The sequence below is a fragment of the Callospermophilus lateralis genome, chromosome 15, assembly GCF_048772815.1.
Source record: "Callospermophilus lateralis isolate mCalLat2 chromosome 15, mCalLat2.hap1, whole genome shotgun sequence".
In the NCBI taxonomy this organism is placed as follows: Eukaryota; Metazoa; Chordata; class Mammalia; order Rodentia; family Sciuridae; genus Callospermophilus; species Callospermophilus lateralis.
The window spans coordinates 17,504,611-17,530,508 of NC_135319.1; the positions used below are offsets into that span (position 1 = coordinate 17,504,611).

Here is a 25,898-nt window from a genome sequence, read left to right on the forward strand (position 1 = left end):
TTTTAGTTGTCAACAAGCCTTTGTTTTATTTATATGTGGTGCTGAGAATTGAACCCAGTGCCTCATACATGCTAGGCAAGTGCTCTGCCACTGAGCCACAATCCATCCCCTTCTGATGGCATCTTCAATTTTATTACTTAAAATTGATCTGTTTAAATTTCTATGTCTCCTTGATTCAATTTGGGTAGTTATATGTCTCTAGAAATTTGTCAGTGTCTTCAAGATTTTCTGTTTTATTGGAGTATAGATTTTCAAAGTAATTTCTCATTATTGTCTGTATTTATTTCAGTTGTGTCCATAGTGATTTCCTTTTTCATCATGAATTTTAGTAATTTGGGTTTTCTCTTTCTTTGTTAGTTTGGCTAAGGATTTATCAATTTTTTTCCTTTTCTTAAAGAACCAACTTTTTGTTAATCAATTTTTGTTTGTTTGTTTCAATTTCATTAATTTTAGCTCTTATTTTTATTATTTCTTGTTTTCTACTGGTTTTGGTGCTGGTTTGTTCTTTTTCTAGGGCTTTAAGATGTAAAATTAGGTTATTTCGTTATTTTTCTCTTCTTGTAATGAATGAGCTCAATGCAGTTCACTTTCACCTTAGAACTTCCTTCATAGTATCCCAGAGATTTTGATATGTTCTTTTGCTATTCTCATTGACATTTAAGCTATTTTCTTATTTCATCACTGATTTCTTCAACAATCCTTTGGTCATTCTGTAGTGTGTTATTTAGTCTCCAGGTGTTGAAGTACCTTCTATTTTTTATTTAATTTTTAATTTTTAATTTCATTCCATTATTGGATAGAATGCAAGGTATTACCTCTGATTTTTTTGCATTTGCTAAGCGTTGCTTTGTGAACTAAGATATGGTTTATTTTAGAGAGTGTTCCATGTGCTGTTGAAAAGAAAGTATATTCATTTGTTGATGGATGACATAGTCTCTATATGTCTTTTAAGTCTAAGTTATTAATTGTATTTTTTAGTTCTTTAGCTTCTTTATTTAGTTTTTGTTTAGAAGATCTGTTGATTGGTGAGAGAGGTTTGTTGAAGTCACCCAGTATTGTGTTATGATCTATTCGATTCTTGAGATTATGAAGGATTTGTTTTATGTATGTAGATGCTCCATTGTTTGGTGCATAAATGTTTAAGATTGTTATGTCTTGTTGATATATAGTGTTCCCTTAAGTAGTATACAATGGCCTTCTCCCTTCTAATTAACATCAGCTTGAAGTTCACTTCATCTAATATGAGGACAGAAACCCCTGCTTGTTTTGAGATCCATGCTAATGGTACATTTTGTTTTGTTTTGTTTTGGACACAGGACTGACCACTCATACACACCAAGGACAGAGGCAAAAAGCAGACTTATTGTCAGGAACCTGACACAGGCTATCTCTGCACAGTGAAAACAGCAACACTTCCTTGAGCATTACTTTTCATAAGTCAGAACCTAGACTGTGCATTAGGGGCAGGTTTAGCCCTTGTTAATGTAAGTGGAGAGCAAACTTTAAGACCCCCAAAACCACAAAGGAAAAGTGGGGGTCAAGCGGGGCAAGCACACAGTCATTAAGTTCTTAAAACTAGCAGCCTCTGTATCTACTCAGGAAGTAGACTAGAATCTGGAATCATTTTGGTCAGGGTGCAGGTGGGTGTGGATGTCAGATTCTGTGTGAATGGATTCTTGCGGGAAGGCCGGTGGGGGGGTGGGGGGCAGGGAGTATAGGGTGAGATGTCTGAGCAGAATGAAGTCAGCTTGACTTCGAAATCAGCCCATAGTTATATTAACAGGCTAACAATGTAGTTCTTCCCTTTTCTGGATTTCATTTTTGTTTTTGATTTCTTCATGAAATATTTTGTTGGGAATATTTTGTAGTGCCGGCTTTTTTGTTATGAGGTCCTTTTATCATGGAAGGTTTTTATATCATTGTCAAATCTGAAGCTTAGTTTTGCAGGTATAGTATTCTTGGCTGACATTTTCTTTCAGAGGTTGTTCTAAGCTCTCCTATTTTTAAGGGTCTGGGTTGAGAAATCAGCTGAGATCCAAATTGATTTCCCTCTAAGTGTTACCTGAGTTTTACTCTCTGGCAGCTTTTAGAATTCTATCCTTATTCTGTATGTTAGGCATCTTCATAATAATGTGCCTTGATGTGAATCTGTTGTAATTTTGCACATTTAGGGTCCTGTAAGCCTCTTGTATTTGATTTTTCCATTTTATATTTTAGATTTGAACAATTTTCTGATATTATTTCATTGAAAAGATTGTGCATTCCTTTGATTTGTGTCTCCTTGCCTTAATCTATCCCAATAAATCTTAAATTTGGGCTTTTCATGTTATCCCATAATTCTTGGAAGTTCTATTCATGGTTTTTTAACATCTCTCCATGGTCCATTCTATTTTCAAGATTATGTATTTTGTCTTCATTGATTGAAGGTCTGTCTCCAAGTGGTCTAGTCTGTTAGTGATGCTTTCTGTTGAATTTTTAATTTGGTTTATTGTTTTCTTCATATCAAGGATTTCTGTTTGGTTTTGAAGTGATCTTTTGCTACCTATATTTGCTTTCTTACATCATTCTTTACTTTGCAGATCGGTTTAACTATGTACATTCTAAAGTCCTTCCATTGTGCTGTCGATGGTTTCTGTTATTGGAGTATCTTGGTTTGCTTAGGGCAATTTGTTCCCTTGCTTTTTTTTATGTGGTGCTGAGGATTGAACCCAGTGCCCCGCGCATGCCAGGTGAGCGTGTTACCGCTTGAGCCACGTCCCCAGCCCCCTCCCTTGCTTTTTTATGTTGTTTGTGTGTCTGTATCTCACTGCCTAGGGAGAAACAATAATTATAACAACCAATGCAAACAATTTACAGCATTAAACTAAATAGTTCCTACTATGACATAGTGTTAATTATCACAATAAACCGAAATTATATGATCAGTTATTGCCTATAATAAAAGCAGCAAATTTGCAAAAGGTTTACATTTTCAAATGGTGGGCAGGGAGAGAACAGAACTGATATAAGATGTGATGATTATGAGGGAGGAGGAAAGACAACAGAAGAAAAAGATTAAAGGAAGAGTGAAAGAACACTAGAGATTGGCTGTGAGCAAAAGAAAAGAGAATCAAGGGAAACAGGAGAAAAAATATATGTAAAGCAAAATTTAAAAAAATAATAAAAATAAAAAATAAAAGAATACGAAGCAAAACTAAAATATACTAATCAAACATCCTAGTTCACAAAAAACTAATCCATGTAAAATAAAATGACTGGCTTCAAAGATGCGAGAGATGAGTAGAAGAAAAAAGAGACTGTATAAATGTCCATATACCATTAAGGTCACAATTAAATAGTGAAAAAGAATTAAAAAGAAAAAAAAATCTTGATGAAAAGTTAAAGAATTCTTTCTGTTGAAGTTCAGAATATTCTTAGCATCTCTTCTTAGCAGTTTTAGGTGAGGTTTTCTGGAGCATGATGTTCCACCCTCTGGATTGCTGGAGTAAGAGGTAATCCCATAGGTAGAATTCCTGGAGTCAGGGTTTGGGGGTAAGTGGGCTCTAGGCTCCAGTCTATCTGGAGACTTTAAATTAGCATACCTCCAGCATTTGTTGATCCATGCTGGAGGACCTTACCCCAGGGATCTCTCTTGGGTTCCTCGTGTGTAGAGGACCCAATTCTTAGTTCTCTACGTCACCTATAGACTCCACATTTTCAGGTTCAGTCTCCAAACAATTTCTCCCACCCCACCCTTCCAAGTTCCCAGGCAGATGCATCTCTTCCAGCAGGTCCTGCAAGCAGTCTGATTTGAGGGGTAGAACTTGATAGGTTTCCATGACCAGTTGTGCCCTGTGTAAACCTCTCTCCACCTTTGATTTTCTTCTGGTCACTTAAACATACTCTTTGTCATGCAGTGTGTGTTTACTAGGCCTGTATTTCGGGCCAAACTCAGATTTGCCTGGAATCAGCCCCCAATGCAGCGACTGCAAAATGGTTTCTTCCTTTGTCCTCTGCTCACCACCTAGAGAGATGGCACCTTCTTTCCCCACACATGGATGTTATACAGCGCATCTTTCAGATTTGCCAGGCAATGTCCTTGATTTCTAAAAGCTCAGACTTGCCTTGGGCTTCCCCAAAATGTGGGTTCCTTTAATTCTCTTATCCCTCCACTATACTCACAGCGGGACCTCTCTGGCTACAGCTTCTGGCTTGGCTGTGGTAGCAGCTGTGCCGCTGGGGATTTCTTCCTTATTTTGTTATATCCAAACTTCTGAGTGCCTGATCTGCTCTGAATGTCCAGTTTTAAATTCCAATAAAGTCTCCCCACTTTTTTTGTTCACCTACCTTGCTGAGAAGCTGCCTGTCGGTTTTCTTGGTTTTACTCCATGGAATAGCCAGGAACGTGACCTCCTCTATTCTGCCATCTTGAAAACCTCCGCCAGGCTGTATCTTAAAGAGTTAAGATCATTTATAGTCAGAATTATTATCAAAAGAAAAACATGTGCTTGTTCCTATCATTTTGTTGATTTTCTTTCGATTTTTTTGAATTTTTTGTGTATGTTTCTTTTTCTTTTATTAATCTTTGAAGTTTATTGGTTACTGTATTGATTTATTCTCAGTTCTTTCCTGTTTCTTAATTTGTGTTTCTGTTCTTCCTCTTCTGGGTATGAGGTTTTCTTAAGCATTTTCTGTAATGCTGGTCTAGTGGTTATAAATTTCTCTTTACTTTATGCCTATCTTGGAAAATCTTTATTTCTTCTTCCATTCTGAAGGATAATTTTGTTGGGTATAGTAATCTTGATTGATAATTATTTTCTTTTAGGGCTTGAAATATCTTGTTCTGTACCCTCCTGGCTTTTAGAGTTTCTCCTGAGAAGTCTACTCTTAGTCTAATGGTTTTTCATTTAAGTGTGACTTGCCATTTCTCTCTTGCAGGTTGCAGTATTCTTTGTTTGCTGTGTATGTACTTTTGGCAATTTATTATATGTTATGGAAAAGTTCTTTTCTGGTCATGTTCATTTATTTTAATTTAAGATTCTAACTACCTCTTAACAACTGGATGGACATCCATGTTTTTGCCAAGATTTGTAAATTTTTTGCTTTTATTTTACTGAATAGGTATATGCACTCAGCATGTAGCTCTTCTGCCTTCAGCATGTCAGTTATGTATATATTTGATCTTTTTGTGATTTCCCAAAGATCTCATATGTTCTCTTAATTCATTTTTTTAATTGTTGCCTGAATATAATATTATGGTAGAGTTGTCTTCAAGCTGTGATAGTCTTTCTTCTGCTTGATCTCATATGGTATGGAACCTTTCAACTGAGTTTTTTCTTATATGATTTATTGAGATTTTTCTTTCCAAGATTTCTTTTTGGTTCTTAAAAATCTCTCCATTGAATTGCTCATTCATATTCTACATTGTCTTCCTCAATTCATTTTGTTGTTTATTTGTATTTTCCTGGATTTCATTGAGCTTTAATAAAAATCATTCTTTTGAATTCTTTGTCCAGTATTTCATCTACTTTGATATCTATGGAATTGGGAGCTTTAGGATTTGATTTTTTTTTTCATATTTTTGGGTTTCTATGTTGAGATTCATAAATCTATTGGAGTAGATATCTTTTCTACTTTAAGGTAATGACCTAGATAAGAAATTTTCTCCTGATGGTGTGTCTTGGGGCATCAATTTTTTGTGTAATTTTGACTTTATTTTCGGTTGGACCCTGTAGTGTAATTTCCCTTTAACTTTCTTGGTTGTGATTTGTGTTTGGACACAGAGCATACCATGCTGAAAATCAGAGAAACACAGTGTCCCTGTAGATGTTGCAAGAGTAAGGGAACTCCTGACGATTCAGGCAAATGTGATATAGGCAACAGATATGTGATGTTTTACCTCTGTGGTTAGTCCCACAATCAGAGTGGTATTTTTGTCAGGAGTTGGGTATTTCTACAGATACGTTTGATAGTAGCTCTGTTACTTAAAAGTGATTCTGACACTGATTGCTGTAGTCATGTTAAAGAGCCTAAAGCTCTTATCCTCTGATCATAGGGAGAGGCTAGGGCTGGAATCACAGCTCACCCTCTGTGGGATGCAGTTTCAGTCTTAGCAGCTCTATGTGATCTGACCTGATACAGCTGCATTGAATATATAGGACCCTCATAGATGCCAGTATTTGTGTTTTTTCTCTCTGCAGCTACTGTGGGGATATCTGCTTAGGAGCTGTACTTCAGCCTCCAGCTATGCATGCCTGGGAAGGGGTCAACAGCTGGGAGCGTGTATTTACTCTTTAGGTAGAAGTGTTCACCAGAATTCAGGTGGAACTGGGTCTAAGTGGCAGTGTTGTTTAGATGTCCAATGTGCTCAAGGCCCTGAGCTTAATCTGTAGCACTAAAAGGAAAAAAAAAAAAAGAGAGAGAGAGAGAGAACAACAAAAATAGTAGAACTAAATAGATAAATAAAATAGATGAGAAAGAATCGAGGGGGAAATGATTAAAATAGAAATTTAAAAGAAAATCAAAACTTTTTTTAAAAAACGCAATTAAATTATGTTTCAAAAATACTAATAAAAGGTAGAACAGATTTAACACAGTTCAAATCAAAATCCCAGTGGCATTCCTCATAGAAATAGAAATTCATCTGGAAAAATAAGAGACCCAGAAGAGTGAGGCAGGTGACATCACTATACCAGACCTTAAACTATACTACAGAGCAATAGTAACAAAAGCAGCATGGTATTGGCACCAAAATAGACTGGAAGACCAATGGTATAGAATATAGAACACAGAGACTAACCCACATGATTACAGTTATCTTATATTAGACAAAGGCACCAAAAGTATACATTGGAGAAAAGATAGTCTCTTCAACAAATGGTGCTGGGAAAACTGGAAATTCATATGCAACAAAATGAAATTAAACCACCAAGTTACATGCTTGAGGGGTGTTGTGGGAGCCAAGTGATCTGCAACCCTCAATCCTGGCACCCTCCGACCTGGCCCCAATATCAAACTACATGTAGCTGCTGTTGCTCCCAGTTACAGAGGACAGGTTGGCTGAAACTAATTCCAGAGGGCATTGCCCTCCACTTTCTTCCTTGTTATGTTACAGCCTGTGTTCCCTGTGACATAAAACTATTGTGGGTTTGTGTTAGAGACACTCCCCCAAGCCAAGAGTGTTTTCTGTAGTTGTTCTCTGCCCAGTCAACTACAGGTCACTGTTTATCTGTAGGATGCAGCCTTCTTTGTCACGCTTTGCTATGGCTCTTTGACATTTACTCCCTTGAAGGGGAGAGTTTTCTTCTCCTGACTGAGGTGCCCAGTGCTAGAGCTGTGGTATAGTGTCTGGATTTCACCCAGTTTTGTTTTCTGTGCTATCTATTTCCAGTGGTCACCCACAGCCACTCAACTCAAGCAGTTACACACCTGTTGCTTTGTTTCTGTACTGTGGAGCAATAGTATAGAAGTGCTGCTGGGTGCCTCTATACCACCATTTCCCCTCATACCACCTTTTCTCATTTCTAATGTAAATATTCAGTGCTTATGAATTTCCCCCTTAGCACTACTTACTATACCCCATAAATTTAAATGTTTTATAGTTCTATTTTTATTACATTTGCTGTGTGTTTTTGTGTTTCTTTTGGGACTTCACTAGTTTGATTGCATTATATTATGGTAATATATTTTTATGATTTTAGTTCTTTTAAATTTGTTGAAATATATTTTACTGTTAGAATTTACTCTGACTTCATAGATGTTCTGTTGGTACTTTAAAAATTTGTACTATTAGTGGATGTTCTATAGATATCAGTTAAATTCTGTTGGTTGACTGTATTGTTCAGATAGTCTGTATCCTTGCTGATTTTCTTCCTAGTTTTAACAAGTGACATAGACTAATGTTGAAGTCACCAAATATGACTGTGGATTTTATCTATATCTACTTTCAGCTCTATGAAGTTTTACTTCATATATTTGAGGTTCTGTTATTTGGCTCTTCTAATCTTTAGACTTGTTATATCTTGGTGAATTGATCCTTTTATCATTACATAGTTTTTATAGTCACTTTCATTCCACCCGTTGGTGAAGGATGGATCCCCACCTCAAGTAGCAGAAGATCGCTAAACATATAACACCCAGCATTTTTCAGATAATATGAACAGCAGGTTTTTGTCATGTATACTTCAATGCTCAGAGGAGGATGACATTGCACACTGTGCAGGGCCACACGGGTTTTGCTCAGGACCAGCTGAATGGGTACCTCAACTGAGGGGGGCAGACTTTATAATATTAAAAGTATAGGATGACCATTGTTCCTCTGGGAGAGTGTCATTGGTTTGTTTGAATAAAATTGTGGATGTGTGGTCAGGTGATGTGAAATATAGGCTGAAGTATAGCTGGCCTGGCTCATAAGGACAAGTCATGTGGAGAACCTTTCCTACTGGGTCCAGGGTCCTTCATGGCTAAATCTTTGGAATCCTGGAAAGCTCATCCAGGGCAACACATGAAAATTTAAGTCTTAAAATGCAGCAGTAAAGACTCTATAGCTTTGATAATTTTTTTTTGAAAATTTTTCTCTGATAAAATTATTCTGATAATTTACTCTGAAGTCTTCTTCAGAACATATTAATGGAGCCAAAATTAATGTTTTACCAGTGGAACACTTCTATAATCCCAGTTACTTAGGAGGCTGAGGCAAAAGGATTACAAGCTTGAGGCCAGCCTTAGCAACTTAGCAAGGCCCTGTTTCAAAATAAAAAATTAAAAGGGTTGATGTTATGGTTTAGATGTGGAAACAGTACAAAGTTTGGAGGAGAAATGATTGGCTTATGGCATTAACCTGATCAGCTAATTAATACCTGATGGGATTAATTAATGGGAACTGGAGGCAGGTAGGGGGTATGGCTGGAGGAAGTGGTTCATTGGGTATGTGGCTGTGGGGTATATATTTTGTATTTGGAGAATGGAGTTTCTCTCTCTCCCCTCTCCCTCTCTCTCCTTCTACCTGCTCCTTGTTGTCTATGGATTGTGACCTCTGAAACCATGAGCCCCCAAATAAACTTTTCCTCCTCTACAGTTGTTCTGGTCGAGTCTTTCAGTCATAGCAACAAAAAAGCTGACTAAAACAGTTGGGGAGGAAACTCAGTGGTAGAGTGCCCTGGGTTCAATCCCCAGTACCACTAAGAAGTAATTTATTTAAAAAAATTAATATCACATTGAATATAATTAATTAATGTTTACATTACTTTTTCCATCCTTTCATTATCCTTTTACTTTCAACTAATTACGTTACCAGGGGTAGGTCCATCTGCTTTCCACTCAAAAGCAGTACTTGGGAGATGAGAAGTAAGAGGGAAATCAGGTTTATTTAAAGGCCAACGCTGAGAAATTGGAAGGGAAAACTATCATCCCCCCAAACAAAGACTGTCTTAGGGAACTCAGGGGCACAAAAGGGCTCTTATAGGGCAGTTAAATGAGGAGCAGGAGGGCAAAAAGCAGGACCACTATGTGCTGAGCCACATATCCATCCTCCAGTAATCATCTCAGTCACTCAGGGATGTTTTTCTTTCTGTTCTGCCAGAATGTCCCTGTGGTAATAATTGACCTTCAGTTCTGTTTTTGAGTACTGGGTATTGGACCCTCGGGGTACTTTTACCACTGTGCTACATCTCAGCCCTTTTTATTTTTATTTAGTGGGTACCAAGGATTGAACTTAGAGGCACTCAACTACTGAGCCACATCCCCAGCCCTATTTTGTATTGGTTAAGCACCTTCCTGTTGCTGAGGCTGCCTTTGAACTCAAGATCCTCGAGCCCTGGCCACCGCACCCAGCTCTGCCCTTTTTATTTTTTTAATCTTGAGACTGGGTTTTACTAAATTGCCCCAGCTGTCCTCAACTTGAGATCTTCCTGCCTCAGGCTGCCAAATTGCTGGGATTACAGGTGTGCCATTGTACGCGCTAGTTTCTGTAATTTTTTTAGGCAAATACATTATTGTCCCTGCAAGTTAAACATTATTTCACTGTTTAATTAAAGAATAAGATTATCAAGACCTTGGCCCACATTTTTGATGCTATCTGAAGACCATCAGATATTCTGGTTTCCATAAATCTAGAGGAAGTTACTGATTAGTAAATTTTATGACTCATATCTTTCTAGTTTCTTTTTCTAGGAATAGCTAATCTTGCAATTTGAGATATAGAAGGGGCGGGACCAGAAAACAACTTTTACTGGAGAATGCTTTTAACCTATTAGTTTCGTCCTCTATGGCAAAGCTAGTGAGAGACTTACGTTGGTCAGCTGTGTGACCTGTAGTTGAGTGCTTTTTAAAATGTCAGCTAAAAGCAAGGGAAGCCAGAGGGTTTGTTGAGGTTCTTCTATGGTTATGTCATTAAAATTGAAGTGAGTTTCTTGTAGATGGCGTATTGCTAGACTGTCCATTTTTCTTCTATCAGTCTGTTTTTGGGTGTGTTTATATCATTTATATTTAAGGCACTTATTTATAACTAATTGCTTAAATCTGATGTTTTGTTTCTGTTGTTTGTTTCTTTTCATTTTGATATATTTATGTTTTTGAGGGCATCTCTATAGTTTTTTTGTAGTAGTTGCACTGTATATCACAGCGAGCATTGTAATATTAATAGCCTAATGGTACCAACATTTTAGCACTCTGATTTGTGGAAATCTTTCTTCTATTTGGGTTTCTTTACCTTCTTTATTATTAAATATCATTGCCTCACCAGGCACCATGGTGCATGCCTGTAATCCCAGCCACTCCGGAGGCTGAGCCAGGAGGATCAGGAATTCAGAGACAGCCTTAGCAACTTATTGAGGCCCTAAGCAACTCAGTGAGATCCTATATCTTAATAAAATACAAAAAGGAGTGGGGATGTGCTTCAGTGGTTAAGCACCCCTGGGTTCAATCCCTGGTTCCAAAAAAAATAAATGAATGAATTTTTTAAGTATGCCTCAAGTATTATATAGGGTTAAATTTTTTTGTTTCAGTCATCAAATGCGATTCTAAAAATTTATGAGGAGGATAGTCTCTTGTATTTATCCATATTTCTGATCTTTTTATTGTTTTCTCTTTTTTCCCTAGTAGTCCCATATTCTTCCTTTTATAATTTCCTTTTTGCTTAAGTACTTTCCATAGCCATTTTTTACAGGTAAGTCTACTAGCAACAAAGTCCTGTAGTTCTTTGCTCTGAAAATGTCTTCATTCTCTTTATTTCCAAATAATAGTTTCACTGGATATAGCATTCACAACTGACAATTTCAGAAGAGAAATATGCTGTCATTTGAATTACTGTACCCTTACACATATTCTGTCATTTCTTTCTGTCTTCTTTCAAGATTTTGCCTTTTTGTTTTCAGAATTTTAACTTGTGTGGATTCCTTTAGGTTCATCTTGAGGTTCATTTGGCTTCCTGAATCTATAAGTTTATCTTTCATCAGATTTGGGGAGCTTCAGTTGTTATAGCAAAGCCTCATTTACGCAGATGGTGTAAATGGTGGTTGTTATGGTTCCATGGATACTTGTTTATTTATTTACATGCTGTTTTGTGTCTGTTGTTCAGAGCAGGTGAATTCGTTGCTGAGACCTCAGCAATCCCATTCTCTCTTCTGTCCTCTACTCTTAACCAATGTTTTTTTTTTTCTTGTTTTTGTAGATTTCAGTTCTGCCATTCTCATTTGATTCTAACTTAGTTTCTTTGCTGATGTTTTCAGTTTTTTGTTTGTTGTAGGATTTGTAGTTGCTTATTGAAGCATATTTAAAATGGCTGCTTTAAGAGGTAAATCAATAATTCCAACATCTGATTCATTTTGAAATTGGTATCTTCAGTTGTCTTTTCACATTAACTTATAATTTACCTTGTTCAAGGAATTACAGGTGATTTTTCTGTTGTCTCCTGTACATTTTGGTTAATAAATTAGAAGATGGGGTCCTATGTGATTTTCACAGGCAATCAAATAGTTTAGGTTTTATATGCAGGCCCTGGTGCTTTGTGACTGTGGTTCCAATAATAACTTAATTTCAGAGCCTTTGTGATGCTATTTTGGCCCACTTGGTTTATCTGGTATCTTTCAGTCTCCTACCTGTCCTTGCTGGTTTTTGCTTAAGGTAATGGGAACTGCCTCTGGCTAAACCACCAGTTGCAGTTAGGTAGGGGAAGATTGTCTTCGCCTATGGGACTGATTTGCTTATTTAAGGGAGGGGAGAGTCTCCTTTGCTGGTCTTGCCTAGCCACATAGTGTTTTAGAGTGAGGAGGGAAGTCTCAGGCCTGGCAGAATTTTCCTTGCTGGTAAACTTCAGCCCTCTAGATATTTTGGTGGAGGAAAGAAGGTTGGTTTAGGTCCTCTAGGGAAGGAGAACACTTCCCCCCTTGTCATTACTGTCAGTGGGACTCCCAACTCCTTTGCCAGTGCTTCCAGGTTAACCTGCTGTTGCCAGCAATATCTCATTTGATCTGGGGAAGAGTGAATCTGCCTGGGCCACTTTTCTGTTGCTAGATTGGGAGTTGGGAAACACTGAGCCCTGGGTCGCCTTTCTGTTGGGTAGGGTCTACTGAGTCACTTACCCACCAAGACCAAGTCATTCCTCTAGTCCAGGACTCCCTGACTAGCCTTTTTCTTTCTACCTTTCATAGTTCTTTGATTGTCTCTTGTCTCCTGCATTATGTCTGGAGTTTATGGTGATATGTAGTCAGGAAAAACAGAGAGAAATGTGTTCTCCAGACTAGAAATCCTTGGTGGTGGTTTAATAATTATTACATTAAATGAAGATTTGACATCCATATATATGTTGAATCTTCCTTTCCAAACCAGGGACATAATTTATTTACCCAGTAGTGTGTACAATACCTTCTTTCTTGGGTTGTGTTTAAGAATGTAAGGCCTGTGTAGTACTGAAAACACTCTCTTGTATGGAAAGTATTGGAAAGGGTTGGCTGATTATGTTACTCCTTTGTCCATTGGTCACATTTTAAAGTTATTTTATTTTTAAAATAAAGTTTCAGTCTATTTCTTGTTAGGTTTATGCTTGTGATCTTTTATCCTTTTTTTGTGTGTGTTTATTACAAGTAGACTCTTACATGACTGTAATACCTTTCTAAGTGTTTCAGGTTATTTATTTTTGAGAGTAGGACCTGCAACTGAACCCAGAGCTCCAAAAAAGAACAAATGGATGAATGAATGAATGTTTCTTGTGGGCTCAGTTCTGTTTGGGGCTCTACTTTTGCTCTAATTTCTGTAGTTTATGTAATCTAAGATTTTCCCTCTGTGTGTGTTACGTAATTATATTGTGTTAGTTATTTTCAAGACTGTTTCACATGCTACAGTCAAGCTGTGACTTTTCTATTCACTCTTTGAACTGATGGTTTTGGGGTTTTGCCTTCATGGCTATGGCTGCTACCTCTGAGTATTTCTCACAGAGAGTCCATTCCCTATACTGGATTAATAGCTCTTGACTAACTGAGATTTTGAGGTAAGTATGTAAACAGATGAAGAAATACAATTAGAAGGGGAAAAAAAAGCATATGTGTAGTGATAGAGAGTAACATTTGGAGGATAGTCAGCCTGGAACTGGATGGCGCTAGTGTTATACACAAGCACATTTACAGAATAGCTATTTGGTGGTTCTTTTTCCAGAGGAGCTCTATGGTGACTTTGAAGACCTAGAAACAGGGGACGTTCATAAGGGAAAACCAAGCCTGGATACTCAGGTATGTCTTTGATATGGCCACTGTCAACTTAATCTGTGTAACTTATAGATTCCTTCCTAAAACTGTGGGCATATGGGTGCAGATAAAAGGTTGTTTATTCTCAGTCTTTTGAATGACAACTACTAACCTTTTGTTGTAGTCACTTACCAAATTCTTTATGATTTTTCACTCATGCAAGTTTTAGCCTAAGTGTTCCTCTCTACACCTCTTTTTGCCATCATTCTCCTCTTCTTAAATTTAAGTGTCATTTTCAGAAAACAAATTCCCTGTTATCCTGGAAATTTCTTTACAACAGTGTCTGGAAGTATCTGGATTAAGGATATTTGCTAGTACTTATATTCATGTTTGGCATTCCCAGCCAGATTAGGTAGTAGCAGTTAATTGTAATACAGACAACTGCCTCCTGTGGCGATGTGTTGTTTAGAGCCAGAGGCTATGTTTTGGTTTTATATTGTTCATGATGATCAAAACTAAGATTTTTGCAACTCAGATTTTTTTTTTTTTTTAATGAAAAGATCTCCATAAACTACATTTTTTTCTCTTCTGGAAATTTAAGGTTGAAGATGTAGAAGAAGACGTTAAGGAAGAAACTGACCCCAACACAGAGGAAAATGCCAAGAAAAAGCACTTGGATAAAAAGAGAAAATTGAAGGAAATGTTTGATGCAGAATATGATGAAGGAGAAAGCACATATTTTGATGATCTTAAAGGAGAAATGCAGAAACAAGCACAGGTAAGAAAACTCAATTTCTGTCAGCCTCCTTCCAAGGTTGTAGATGTTGTTTGATCTCTCCCCTGTGCTTTTCTTTTGGACTCCTGGGTTGAGATATGGAAGAGTATGTTTATTCATGTAGTCATCTAATTGTTTTTTAAGTTCACCAGAAAAATATCGGAACCTCTTTTGCACCAAGCATGAGGTGCTGAGGAAGAAGAAATGACCAAGACATAGTCTCTGCTTCTGAGGGTCTCATGTACAGTGATTTGAGACAGTATGTTCATTTAAATGCAAGCATAGATTTCACATTTCTAATTATTGCTTCCCATTTTAAGGAATAGATGATATGTGGCTTATGCAAACACACATGCTGTCCAGGGGAGGTTTTTGGAAAACCCATGTTCGCCAGTGTTCAGAGGGTATTTTGGGTGAGGTCAGAAACAAAAACAAAGGAAATATGTGGAACAAAGAAAAGGATATAATGTGACCTTCCTGCCTGTGGGTGTTGAGTAGGCTATTGAAGGGAATGATCTCATGCCAAAGGAGACACATTTAAATGAGGACAAAATTGACCACTGGGTTTAGAATTTGGAGATCTTCAATGACTTTGGTAAGCATTTTCTTAATGTGGTGGGTAATGTTCCAATTTTGGTGGCTTTAAGAGTAGAGGATCTAGAGATTGCAACTATAGGAAATTTTTATGGAGTTTTGATGCCAAAGGAAATGGAAATTAGGACAGCTATTGGTGGAGGAAGTAGAGTCAAAAGATCTTTTTAGAGAAGAGAAATAACAAAGGGGTGATCTATTGGAATAAAGTCCATCAAGAGTGGATGGTATATGGTGTGCAAGTGTTCGGCATTGAGCTGTACCAGAGCTGCCAATGGCACTTGCTACAATGGTGGAATTGTGTATCTGTTGGCTACCCAATATCATGGCTGCTGGGCACTTGTTGATATTGACTATTTGTAACATGGCAGGTATGACTGAAGAGCTGGATTTTAAGTGTCACTTAATTTTATTAGCCACATGTAGCTATGCTACTGAACAGTACAGAGCTACAATAAAAGGCCTCATGTGAAAGTAAACCATGGGAGAGGGTTTAGTATGTGGAAGTTCTAAATTACTTGGTTTGGGAGTGAATTCAGAGATAACCATCAGTTGAGAGTGAGAATAAGGGGAAGAGGGGGTATTGGATGTTTGAAGACGGGGGAAAGTATGAAATAATAATTTATAATGAGAAGAGAAGTTGTGGGTTGAGGAAACTGCAAGCATTTGCCAAGCAGCATCCAGGGATCTTTTCTGAGTTGTTTGTATTTATTGTGCCTTAGGGCAATGGAGAAGAACATAGTTGTGGCAAATCCTAAACAAAATGATACATTTTCAATTAGAATAGTAATTCTGTCCATGGTTCTTTTATGTAGGAGTTGCTCTCTTTTTCTTTTTTTTTCTCTGTTTTTTTTTTTTTTTTTTTGCTGTAGAGATTCAAACCCAGGGCCTGTGTGTGCTAGACAAGTGTTCTACTACTGAGCTAATTCCCCAGTCCCTAGGAATTGCTCATTTTAAAATTTAATCTTAAATGTTTATGAAAGATAACTGCATAATGGAGTTTTACTTTTTTCTCCCTCTCATATATAGCTTAACCGAGCAGAATTTGAAGATCAAGACGATGAAGCCAGAGTTCAATATGAGGGTTTTCGACCTGGGATGTATGTTCGAATTGAGATTGAAAATGTCCCCTGTGAATTTGTGCTGAACTTTGACCCCCACTATCCAATGATTCTAGGTGGTTTGGGCAACAGTGAGGGCAATGTGGGATATGTGCAGGTAGGTACCTATGCTTGCGTACTCAGCAACCAAAGTTCTTTGGATGTACTCTGCATAATTTTATCAAACTCTTCTCCCCTTAGATGCGACTGAAGAAGCATCGTTGGTATAAGAAAATCCTCAAGTCCCGAGATCCAATCATTTTTTCTGTAGGGTGGAGGAGGTTTCAGACCATTCCACTCTATTATATTGAAGACCACAATGGAAGACAAAGGCTTCTAAAATACACCCCACAGCACATGCATTGTGGAGCATCCTTTTGGGGTAAAATGTTGTTAGAATAACTTGCTTGTAAGGATAATTTAAACTTTTATCATTATAGTTTTGTTCTTTTCCTTTTATGAAATCCCAATTCATAAGATTTTTCTTTTTGGGGTATTATGTAAAATGGAATCCCAAATTTATGGCTCATTATTTTTGTTGTTGTTATTCTCTTAAGGTCCTATTACTCCACAGGGAACTGGATTCTTGGCAATACAGTCTGTTAGTGGCACAATGGTAAATATCTTGGATATTTTATTTTATAGATTATGTTTGAAAAGTATATCTTGAGTATGGATTTTGTACATGTGAGTTGAAAATAACTCATGTTTAAATATATTAAATTTCTCTTTGCTTTTGATCTTTCTAATTAATTCTAAGTAGGGTATGGAAGGAGAGGAGAAGGAAATAGAAGAATTACAATGGCACTTGATGATATTTCATGTTTTTTTGCCTTGTTTGGATTTAATTTATCTAAAAAGGTATTTAAGCAGTGCTCGTCATGTGCTAAACACTACATTAAGTTCTGAGGATACATCATAACTAGTTAGACTTAAAACTACCCTGTAGAAACATTTGTTAGCAAACACAGGCTTCATTGGACCAGTCAGAGCATGTTTTATTGGCTCATGTAACATCAGAGAAAACAGAATAATGAGCAGATGAAATCTACCCTGGAGATCCAAATTTTAATTTCTTAAACATTACAAATGAATTTTCCTTTTCATTATGTTACTAAGAAAGAAATCACCATGAAAATATTTGAGTTGTCATTTGTTTGGCATGCCAGTATTATAGTTTCAGGTTGCTTTTGTTAAAATTCTGTTTTGCATGTTCGTATGTTCTCTTGATCTTTCTTAGCTGATTGTAAGTAAAATAACTTGTAATTTTGTAATTTATTACATCGCAGAGAATTGTACTCTTACTGATGAATTATTCCTATATTCAAATTTTGGGGATTTCTTTTAGCCTGATTTCCGGATAGCTGCCACAGGAGTTGTCCTTGATCTAGATAAGTCCATTAAAATTGTGAAGAAATTAAAGCTGACTGGTTTTCCATATAAAATTTTCAAGAACACTTCATTTATTAAGGTCTGTATATCTATATATTCAAATTTATAAATATTAAAGGAAAAATGAAATACAAGTTGAGTATTCCTTAACCGAACTGCTTAGAACCAGAAGTGCTTCAAATTTTAGATTTTTTTTTATTTTGAAATATTTGCATATACACAATGAGAAATCTTGATGATGGGATCCATGTCTGAATACAAAATTCATTTATGTTTCATTGTATGCCTTATACACATAGCCTGAAAACAATTTAACGATATTTTTAATATGCCTGCATTTTGTCTACAACTTGCCACATGAGATAAGGTGTGGAATTTTCCATTCATGTCATTTCAGTCCTCAAAAAGTTTTCTTGTACTTCTAAAATATAGGCTTAATGTTTTTAGAAAAATATTTTAAATCTTTTATAAACTTGATTTTTATTTATTTTATTTTAATTTTTTTAGTTGTTTATATTGGTCTGTGATACTTAAGTATGCTTAAAAGTCTTAAGGCTAAGTCCAACAGGTGTTTAGTTTAGGCTATTAATATTTCCATGTGAGAGTATCACAGAATTCATACTGAAAATGTGTAATTTCAACCACTGGATTTTGCTACCTTTCTGGTTTATGGTACGAAAGGAAGAAGTTTATCTAACAGTTCAGTAGAAAAATAGACAAAATCATTTACAAGAAACTTGGCAAGGTTTCATAGAAATGGATATATTGTTCTGCAATATTTGGAGAGGTTAGTCTGAACATCATTTATTGAAACTTTCATTATTGGGGGTGTTTCCATTAGTTAAGATGATCGTAAAATCAGGAAATGGTACCACCAGGATTTGTTTAGCTCTTTTTACTTTTAAGTGCCTGAACCTATTTAGTGACAGGATGTAAACTACAGTTCAGCCAACAAGACACCAGCATAAAGTTCTTCTGTTTTACAAAGATGCCAGTGATGAACATGCTAACCAGCCAGCAGTAGAATCTTCATCAGTGTTATTTTGGAGAAAATAGAGTTGTGTTCTTTTTGACATATCAATGAGTTGTTACTGTTTTCTTAACCAATAATGCATTTATGAACAGAGATAAAGTATGTAATTTTATGTGTATGTATTTTTAATTTTCTTTTGCCTGTAGGGAATGTTTAATTCTGCCTTAGAAGTGGCCAAATTTGAAGGTGCTGTGATTCGAACTGTCAGTGGAATAAGGGGACAGATCAAGAAAGCACTCAGGGCTCCAGAAGGAGCTTTCCGGGCTAGCTTTGAGGATAAGTTGCTGATGAGTGGTAAATATATTTGTGGTGTGTTTATAACACTGTGTTTCCATTCACTTTTTTTTTTTTTTTTTTTTTTATCTCTAGCCAGTGTTGATTAGAGGTTGGAGTTTGGGTCTACAGAAAGTCCAAATCAACTCCAGTTCTGCCCAGTTGAAGCAGCTTATACAGTTGCTGCTTCACATTATGTCTAGAGCCTCTTGTTTGTGCCCAAAGATTAGTGATATATAAGAGTAATTCACTTGATGAAGTCTCTTTTCAAGTGCTGTGCAACTAGGTAGAAAAGTTTGGGGTGAATATTTTGGGATTTTTATTGTTTGTTTGGTTTTGTTTTTTTCAAAATGGTTATGAATTTTCTTTTGAAAATGTTAATTTCTTCTGGTTTCCAGATATCGTCTTCATGCGAACTTGGTATCCTGTCTCTGTCCCAGCCTTTTATAACCCAGTAACATCTTTGTTGAAGCCAGTGGGTGAGAAAGACACCTGGACAGGAATGCGGACAACAGGTCAACTCAGGCTCGCTCATGGTATCAAACTAAAGCCAAGCAAGGACTCTCTCTACAAGGTACAAGTTGTGCATATATGCATCATTGAAGATGTTATGTCTGCTCACCGGACAAGGAGTCACACAGATGCTTTTGTATATAATATCTTAAGTGCTTTCAATTTTTCATATATGAAGTCTAACATTAAATTTGATCAAATATGTATATTCATAAATGTTTTGAAAAGGAACATGGGAAATGGTACTAGGGTTTACTCTGGATTGAAAACAATTTAAACTTTTTTAAAAATAAACTTTATTGTGTATATTTGAGGTTTATAATAGGATATGTATAGATAGTAAAATGTTACTATACATTTTAGTAACCATAGCCATTCTTGTGTAATAAGAACACACATCTATAACAATAGATTTGTTAAGTGTATTTAACAAAAAATCCAAATACATTTTTATAACTATAATTCTTCTGTTATATGTTAGATCTGTAGACTTAATCATCTTACATATCAGCCATTTTGTATCCTTTGACCTACATCTTTTCATTTCCTTTTGCCTTTTTTATGTCTTTAGAAAAATATTTGTTCAGGTCCTTTGCCAATTTTTAAATTGTTATCTGTTTTTCTGTTATTTAGTTGTAAGAGTTCTTTTTTTAGTACTGAGGGTTGAACTCAGGGACACTTGACCACTGAGCCCCTCCCCAGCCCTATTTTGTGTTTTATTTAGAAAACTGAGTTGCTTAGCACCTCATAGTTGCTGAGGCTGGCTTCCTGTCTCAGCCCTTTGTGTTAACCCCTTATAAATACATAGTTTGCAAATATTTTTTTCTTAGTCTATAGGTTGTCTTTTCGTTTGTTGATATTTTTTTTCCTGTGCAGAAGTTTTTTGAAAAGTTAGGTATAGTCTCACTTGTTTATTTTTGCTCCTGTAACATGGGCTTTTGGTGTGATATTCCAAAAATAATCATTGCCAGCACCAATGTTAAAAAGCTTTTTAGCCTCTGTTCTCTTTTAAAAGAGTTTTAAGGTTTTAGGTCTTATATTTAAGTCTTGTACCATTTTGAGTAGAATATTGTATATGGTATAAGATTGGGGTTCTGTTTTATTCTTTTTCATGGGGAGATCCAGTTTTCTAGCACTGTTTGTTGATGATATTATCCTTTCCCTTTTGTGTTGTCTTGATTGTCCTTGGTAAGAATTAGTCGACTGTATAAATTTAGACTTATTTCTGGGCTCTTTTGGTCTTTGTTTCTATGCCAATACCATACTGTTTTGATTACCATACCTTTATAATATAATTTTAAATCAGGAAATGTGATGCCTCCAACTTTGTTTTTTCTTTCTCAGTATTTCTTTGAATATTGGTTGTTTTGTTTCTTTTGTGATTCCTAAGAATTGTGGGATTTTTTTTATATGTTTTGTCTACTTCTGTGAAAATCCATTGGAATTTTGAAAGACATTGTATTAATCAGTTTATTGTTTTGGGGAAGTTGGGATATTTTAATAATAATTCTTCTGACTTGTAAAAATGGGATGTCTTTCCCTTTATTTCTGTCTTTTCCAAATATTTTACTTCCTTGGTTAAATTTTTTCTTAAGGCTTTTTTGTTTTGTTAATGCCATAAAATGAAAATTTTTTTTTCTTTTTCAGGTCATTATTTGTGTGTAGAAATGATACCAATTTTTACATGTGTTGGTTTTTTTTTTTAATCCTGTAACTTTATCGAATTAATTTATTCTAATAGGGTTTTTTTTTGTAAGATGTTTGAGATTTTCTATGAATAGCATTTTTTCATCTGCAAGTAGAAATATTTGGGGTTGGGGCTGTAGCTCAGTGGTAGAGCACTTGCCTTGTATGTGTGAGGCACTAGGTTCGATCCTCAGTAACATATAAAAATAAATAAAGGTATTGTGTCCATAAAAATTTTTTAAAAAATAAAAATTACTACTTTTCCTATTTGGATGGCTTTTATTTCTTTTTCTTTTTTTCTTTTTTTTAGTTTAATGATCTTCATTGGCTTTTTTTTATTATTATTATTATTTTTATTTTTTAGTTTTCAGCAGACACAACATCTTTGTTTGTATGTGGTGCTGAGGATCGAACCCGGGCCGCACGCATGCCAGGCGAGCGCACTACCACTTGAGCCACATCCCCAGCCCTATTTCTTTTTCTTATGTAATTGTTCTTTCAGGTACTTCCAAAACTGTGTTGAACAGAAATGACAACAGTATAGGCATCCCTGTCTTGTATGGATTTCTCATAAATAGCCCTTATTGTATTGAGGAACTTTCTTTCTATACATTAACTTTTTGAAGTTTTTATTAAGAACAAGTGCTGAACTTTGTGAAATACTTTTTCTGCATCAAAATGATCGTGTGAGCTGGGCGTGTTGGCACATGACTGTAATCTCAGTGGCTTAGGAGGCTGAAGCTGAGGCTGGAGGATCGAGAGTTACCAGCCAGCCTCAACAAAAGTGATGTGCTAGACAACTCAGTGAGACCCTGATTATTTTCTTTACAGCTTGATAACACATTTGAAAAAATTTGCTTGTTTTGATCCAAGATATTCAGCTGTTTTGAAATAGAGGGTGATTTAGGGTTTCAGTCTGTTATTCTATCAGAACTAGAAGTCTCACAGACATTACGTTTCTATAAAATAGGAATAAACCTTTGGTTCATCTTGCATGAATTTTTTTTTTTTTTGGTACCCGGGATTGAACTCAGGCACTTCGATCACTGAGCCACATCTGCAGCCCTATTTTATATTTTAATTAGAGACAGGGTCTCACTGAGTTGCTTAGCACCTCACTTTTGCTGAGGCTGGCTTTGAACTCCTGATCCTCCTGTCTCAGGCTCCCAAGCTGTTAGGATTACAAGTGTGCACCACCAAGCCTGGCTATCTTGCATGAATTTTTATTGAGATATACTCAGAATATGATATCCTTATCCAGCCTCTATTGCTCCTGCTTCTTTGAGAAGATTTCTCTGAATTTCTTAATTCTAAAGCAGTTATTATTTCTGAACAGAGAGTATTGAATGTTACTGAGTATGATTCTTTAATAATAAATTTAAATACATAAAAGAAAGATTTTTCTACATAGTTGAAAGATTTTTCTACATAGTTTACTTTTGGTAAAGGCCAGTGGCAAAACTTTGAACTTACTGACAGTATTTCTGAGGCAATTTTAATCATTTTTCTTAATTAAAACATAGAACTTAGACTGCTTTGAAAATTCAGAGTAGAGAATTTTACCTTCATCTGTTTTAAATCTTTTCTGTATTCAGCCAGCCTTCCATCAGAAACAGAATAAAGTTAAACCTCTTGGAATCAGGAATGGGGATACTTTGCTTATTAGTGCAAGAACTATGTCCTTAAATCCAGAGAGTTAAGAAGAAAAGATAGGTAATCTCAGTGCCCCCAAAATAAACTCTGGATTTTCCCTTATAAGAAACTTTGGGTTGTTTCATCTACTTTTTACTCTACTCATCTGTTTTTTAGTCATTGACTGTGATGGACATTTTTTATTTTATTTAATATATTTTTGCACATTGGTATAACAACAGCTATATTTTTTGAGGAAATAAAGAAATGTTGAGATCCCATAGAAGATACCATTGAAGTGGAACAATTATAAATGTTAACTGTTTGGCCTACAGATACGGATGTGCACTGAGGTCATCCATATTTGATGGGTGATCAGATCCTGATTTCTGTGGTCAGCAGACTCTGTTGTCACTGATTTTGTGGGAAAGTCTAACATTGAGAAGATATTATGCAAAAGTTTAAATATACATAGGTCATAATTTAAATGTGTCACTGTCTTTTGTTTTTCTTTTCAGCCAGTCCTGAGGCAAAAGAAACATTTTAATTCACTGCACATTCCAAAAGCCTTACAAAAGGCCCTGCCATTTAAGAATAAGCCCAAGACCCAAGCAAAGGCAGGCAAGGTGCCAAAGGACAGGATGAGACCAGCAGTTATACGTGAGCCTCATGAGAGGAAGGTACTGTTGACAAGACAACGTATTGCATATTTCATTTAGAAACGAAAGTAGTGTTTCCATAGCACAGTTAGCATTTCTACTGCAGTCTCAATCTTCATCTGGAAAAGATAAGGGCCAGAGTTACTCAAGGCCTTAGTTGGAGGAAGGACCAGTGTCCATTTTTCCATTCTTTGATTCATTAATGCTCTGCCTTATGTGTTTGAATTGGGAATAATACATACACTGGTTAACCACTCTGCCTTAGCTAGTTGCACATAGTATCCAGAGGTGATTTTGTGGTATCGCCAAGCCAATTGTGATTTCCTAGTTCAGGGTGGATTTTCACTCAGTTAACATTCAAGTCATGGATCTAATCTAGTTTTGATGCTGTTGGCTCATATGTTGAGGCCCCGTGAAATGTAGGTCTCATGCCATAACGGTAAGACTGATCTGATGCTCACTGAGTTTTGTCTTTGTTAGATCCTTGCACTGCTGGATGCTTTGAGCACAGTGCACAGCCAGAAGATGAAGAAGGCTAAGGAACAGCGGCATCTGCACAATAAAGAGCACGTCAAATTGAAGCAGAAGGAAGAGGAGGAGAAGCTGAAGCGACAGAAGGACCTAAGGAAGAAGCTTTTCCGAATTCAGGGTCAGAGGGAAAGAAGAAATCAGAAGTCTAGTCTGAAGGGGGCTGAGAGCAATTGACGTGACATTTCAGAATGGATAGACCATCTTTTGGATCTGTACAGGTGGATGGTTTCAAATATTATAGTGCTTGTAAATAACAAGAGACAGGAACCCAAGAGAGAACTCCTAGTTGAATACATCACCCAGACTGTGCCTTTAATAGGAGAAGTGAAGAAGACTGTGCTGGTAGGGCATGTGTATCCTCTTAGCATCCAGTTATATAAAGATTTAAAGCACTGTAACTTATTGGCATGTGAACTCTTTCTTATATCTGTCTCAATTTAATTATTTTGTGCTACAGAAAATATTAAAATAATTTTGTGTTAATTTTGATTTAGTAGTTTTCATTAGGTATGAATGCCTGAGAGTTGCTTGTGAATAATAGCTTACTCTATTATCTTAATGATAAGTCTTCCAGGAGGGGGAAAATTTATATTTGAATTCTCAGCTTTAGTGTAAAATTTTAGAGAAGGGTGTGTGATTGTTTTTGAGTTTTGGGTTTTTTTATTGTTTGTTGTATTTTTTAGTCATTGACTCTAATGGACATTTTATATTTTATTTAATATATTTTTGCACATTGGTGTAACAACAACTATACTGTTTTAGACAAGGTACATATAGGAAATAAGGAAATGGAGTGTACTGATGAAGCTTCTTGTACTGTGCTTATGCATTACACTATGTAACTATATAAGTTTTCAAATCATCTTTGCAGAAGGGTCATGCTAATCATCTCTTATATTGATTCAGTTTTAGTTTGTGCTGCTGATATGAATACCATGTTGCCTTTGAAAACATGTGGGCCAAAGAAAATTCACCAGGGACCAACTGCTGAGTTTTCTGGCAGAATTTAAGTAATCGGCTTAATCTGGTAGGTTCTATGAAAGCCTACAGCTATCAATGGGAAAGTGCTGGGTCTTTTTTCTTCATGATAAGTGATGGGATCAAAATAAGTCCTAATGTGCCGGGCTCAGTGATGCACTCCTATAATCCCAGCAACTCAGGAGGCCGATGCAGGAGGATTGTAAGTTTAAAGCCAGCCTCAGCAGTGGCAAGGTGCTAAGCAACTCAGTGAGACCCTGTCTGTAAATACAAAATAGAGCTGGAGATGTGGCTCAGTGATAGAGTGCCTCTGAGTTCAATCCCCAGTACAAAAAAAAAAAAAAAAAAAGTCCTAACATTATGTATAACTAAAAAGAACCAATAAAATTTTAAAAAAGTGATGGAACTGTGAAAATTCTGCCAAGACTGCGTCAGCCTGGGAAACAACAGTTGGAATAAGCCTGTACCCTTCTGAGGAACTCTAGTTGTATATTTTTCTCTTTTCCTAAGGAGTAGTTGGATATGTCATTGTGCTAATAAAATACTTTAATTTCTGTTGTTATGTGGCATAATTAATATCTTTTAAAATATGAAACTATAATTCAATTAAAAAAAGCATTCTAAGCCATATCATGTTTTTCAGTTAAGTATTTTTACAAGGTCATCCAGAGTAGACAAAAACCTAATTTTAAAAGTGTCTCATAGTAGTAAACTTGTTCAGAGTGAGCATTGCAAGTAATATACTATATATAATTGTTTAGTCTCTTATATTTTAACCAAATGAGTGATGTTCTTTAGCCATAGAGTAAAAGAATGTTTAAACAATTGCAGATAATTGTCTTAAGATAGTGTATGTGTATATAATATCTGCTAATATTAAAAATCTGGGCTTATATTTGGAGAACAAAAGAAATGAAAAGTTCACATATCAAGAATATTTAAAATTTAAGAAACCTCTCAGGCTAGGATTGTGGCTCATTGGTGCAGCGCTTGCCTAGCATGTGTGAGACCCTGGGTTTGAATCTCAGCACTACATATAAATAAATAATATGAAGGTCCATCAACAACTAAAAAACAAAG

General features: G+C 36.1%; 1 protein-coding gene across 2 annotated transcripts in view; it reads left to right on the top strand.

Moving 5' to 3' along the window:
- Bms1 (BMS1 ribosome biogenesis factor) overlaps positions 1–25,378 on the top strand; it is a 51,637-nt gene extending 26,259 nt beyond the window's left edge. For both annotated transcript variants that reach the window (XM_076834554.1, XM_076834555.1), the window contains exons 14-23: positions 13,627–13,700; positions 14,257–14,433; positions 16,051–16,239; positions 16,323–16,503; positions 16,679–16,737; positions 17,470–17,592; positions 18,693–18,840; positions 19,218–19,393; positions 23,169–23,330; positions 23,790–25,378. In XM_076834554.1, coding sequence (XP_076690669.1) covers positions 13,627–13,700; positions 14,257–14,433; positions 16,051–16,239; positions 16,323–16,503; positions 16,679–16,737; positions 17,470–17,592; positions 18,693–18,840; positions 19,218–19,393; positions 23,169–23,330; positions 23,790–24,014 — 1,514 coding nt within the window. In that variant the 3' untranslated portion in view covers positions 24,015–25,378. The remainder of the gene's footprint in view (positions 1–13,626; positions 13,701–14,256; positions 14,434–16,050; positions 16,240–16,322; positions 16,504–16,678; positions 16,738–17,469; positions 17,593–18,692; positions 18,841–19,217; positions 19,394–23,168; positions 23,331–23,789) is intronic.
- Positions 25,379–25,898: the final 520 nt, after the last annotated feature.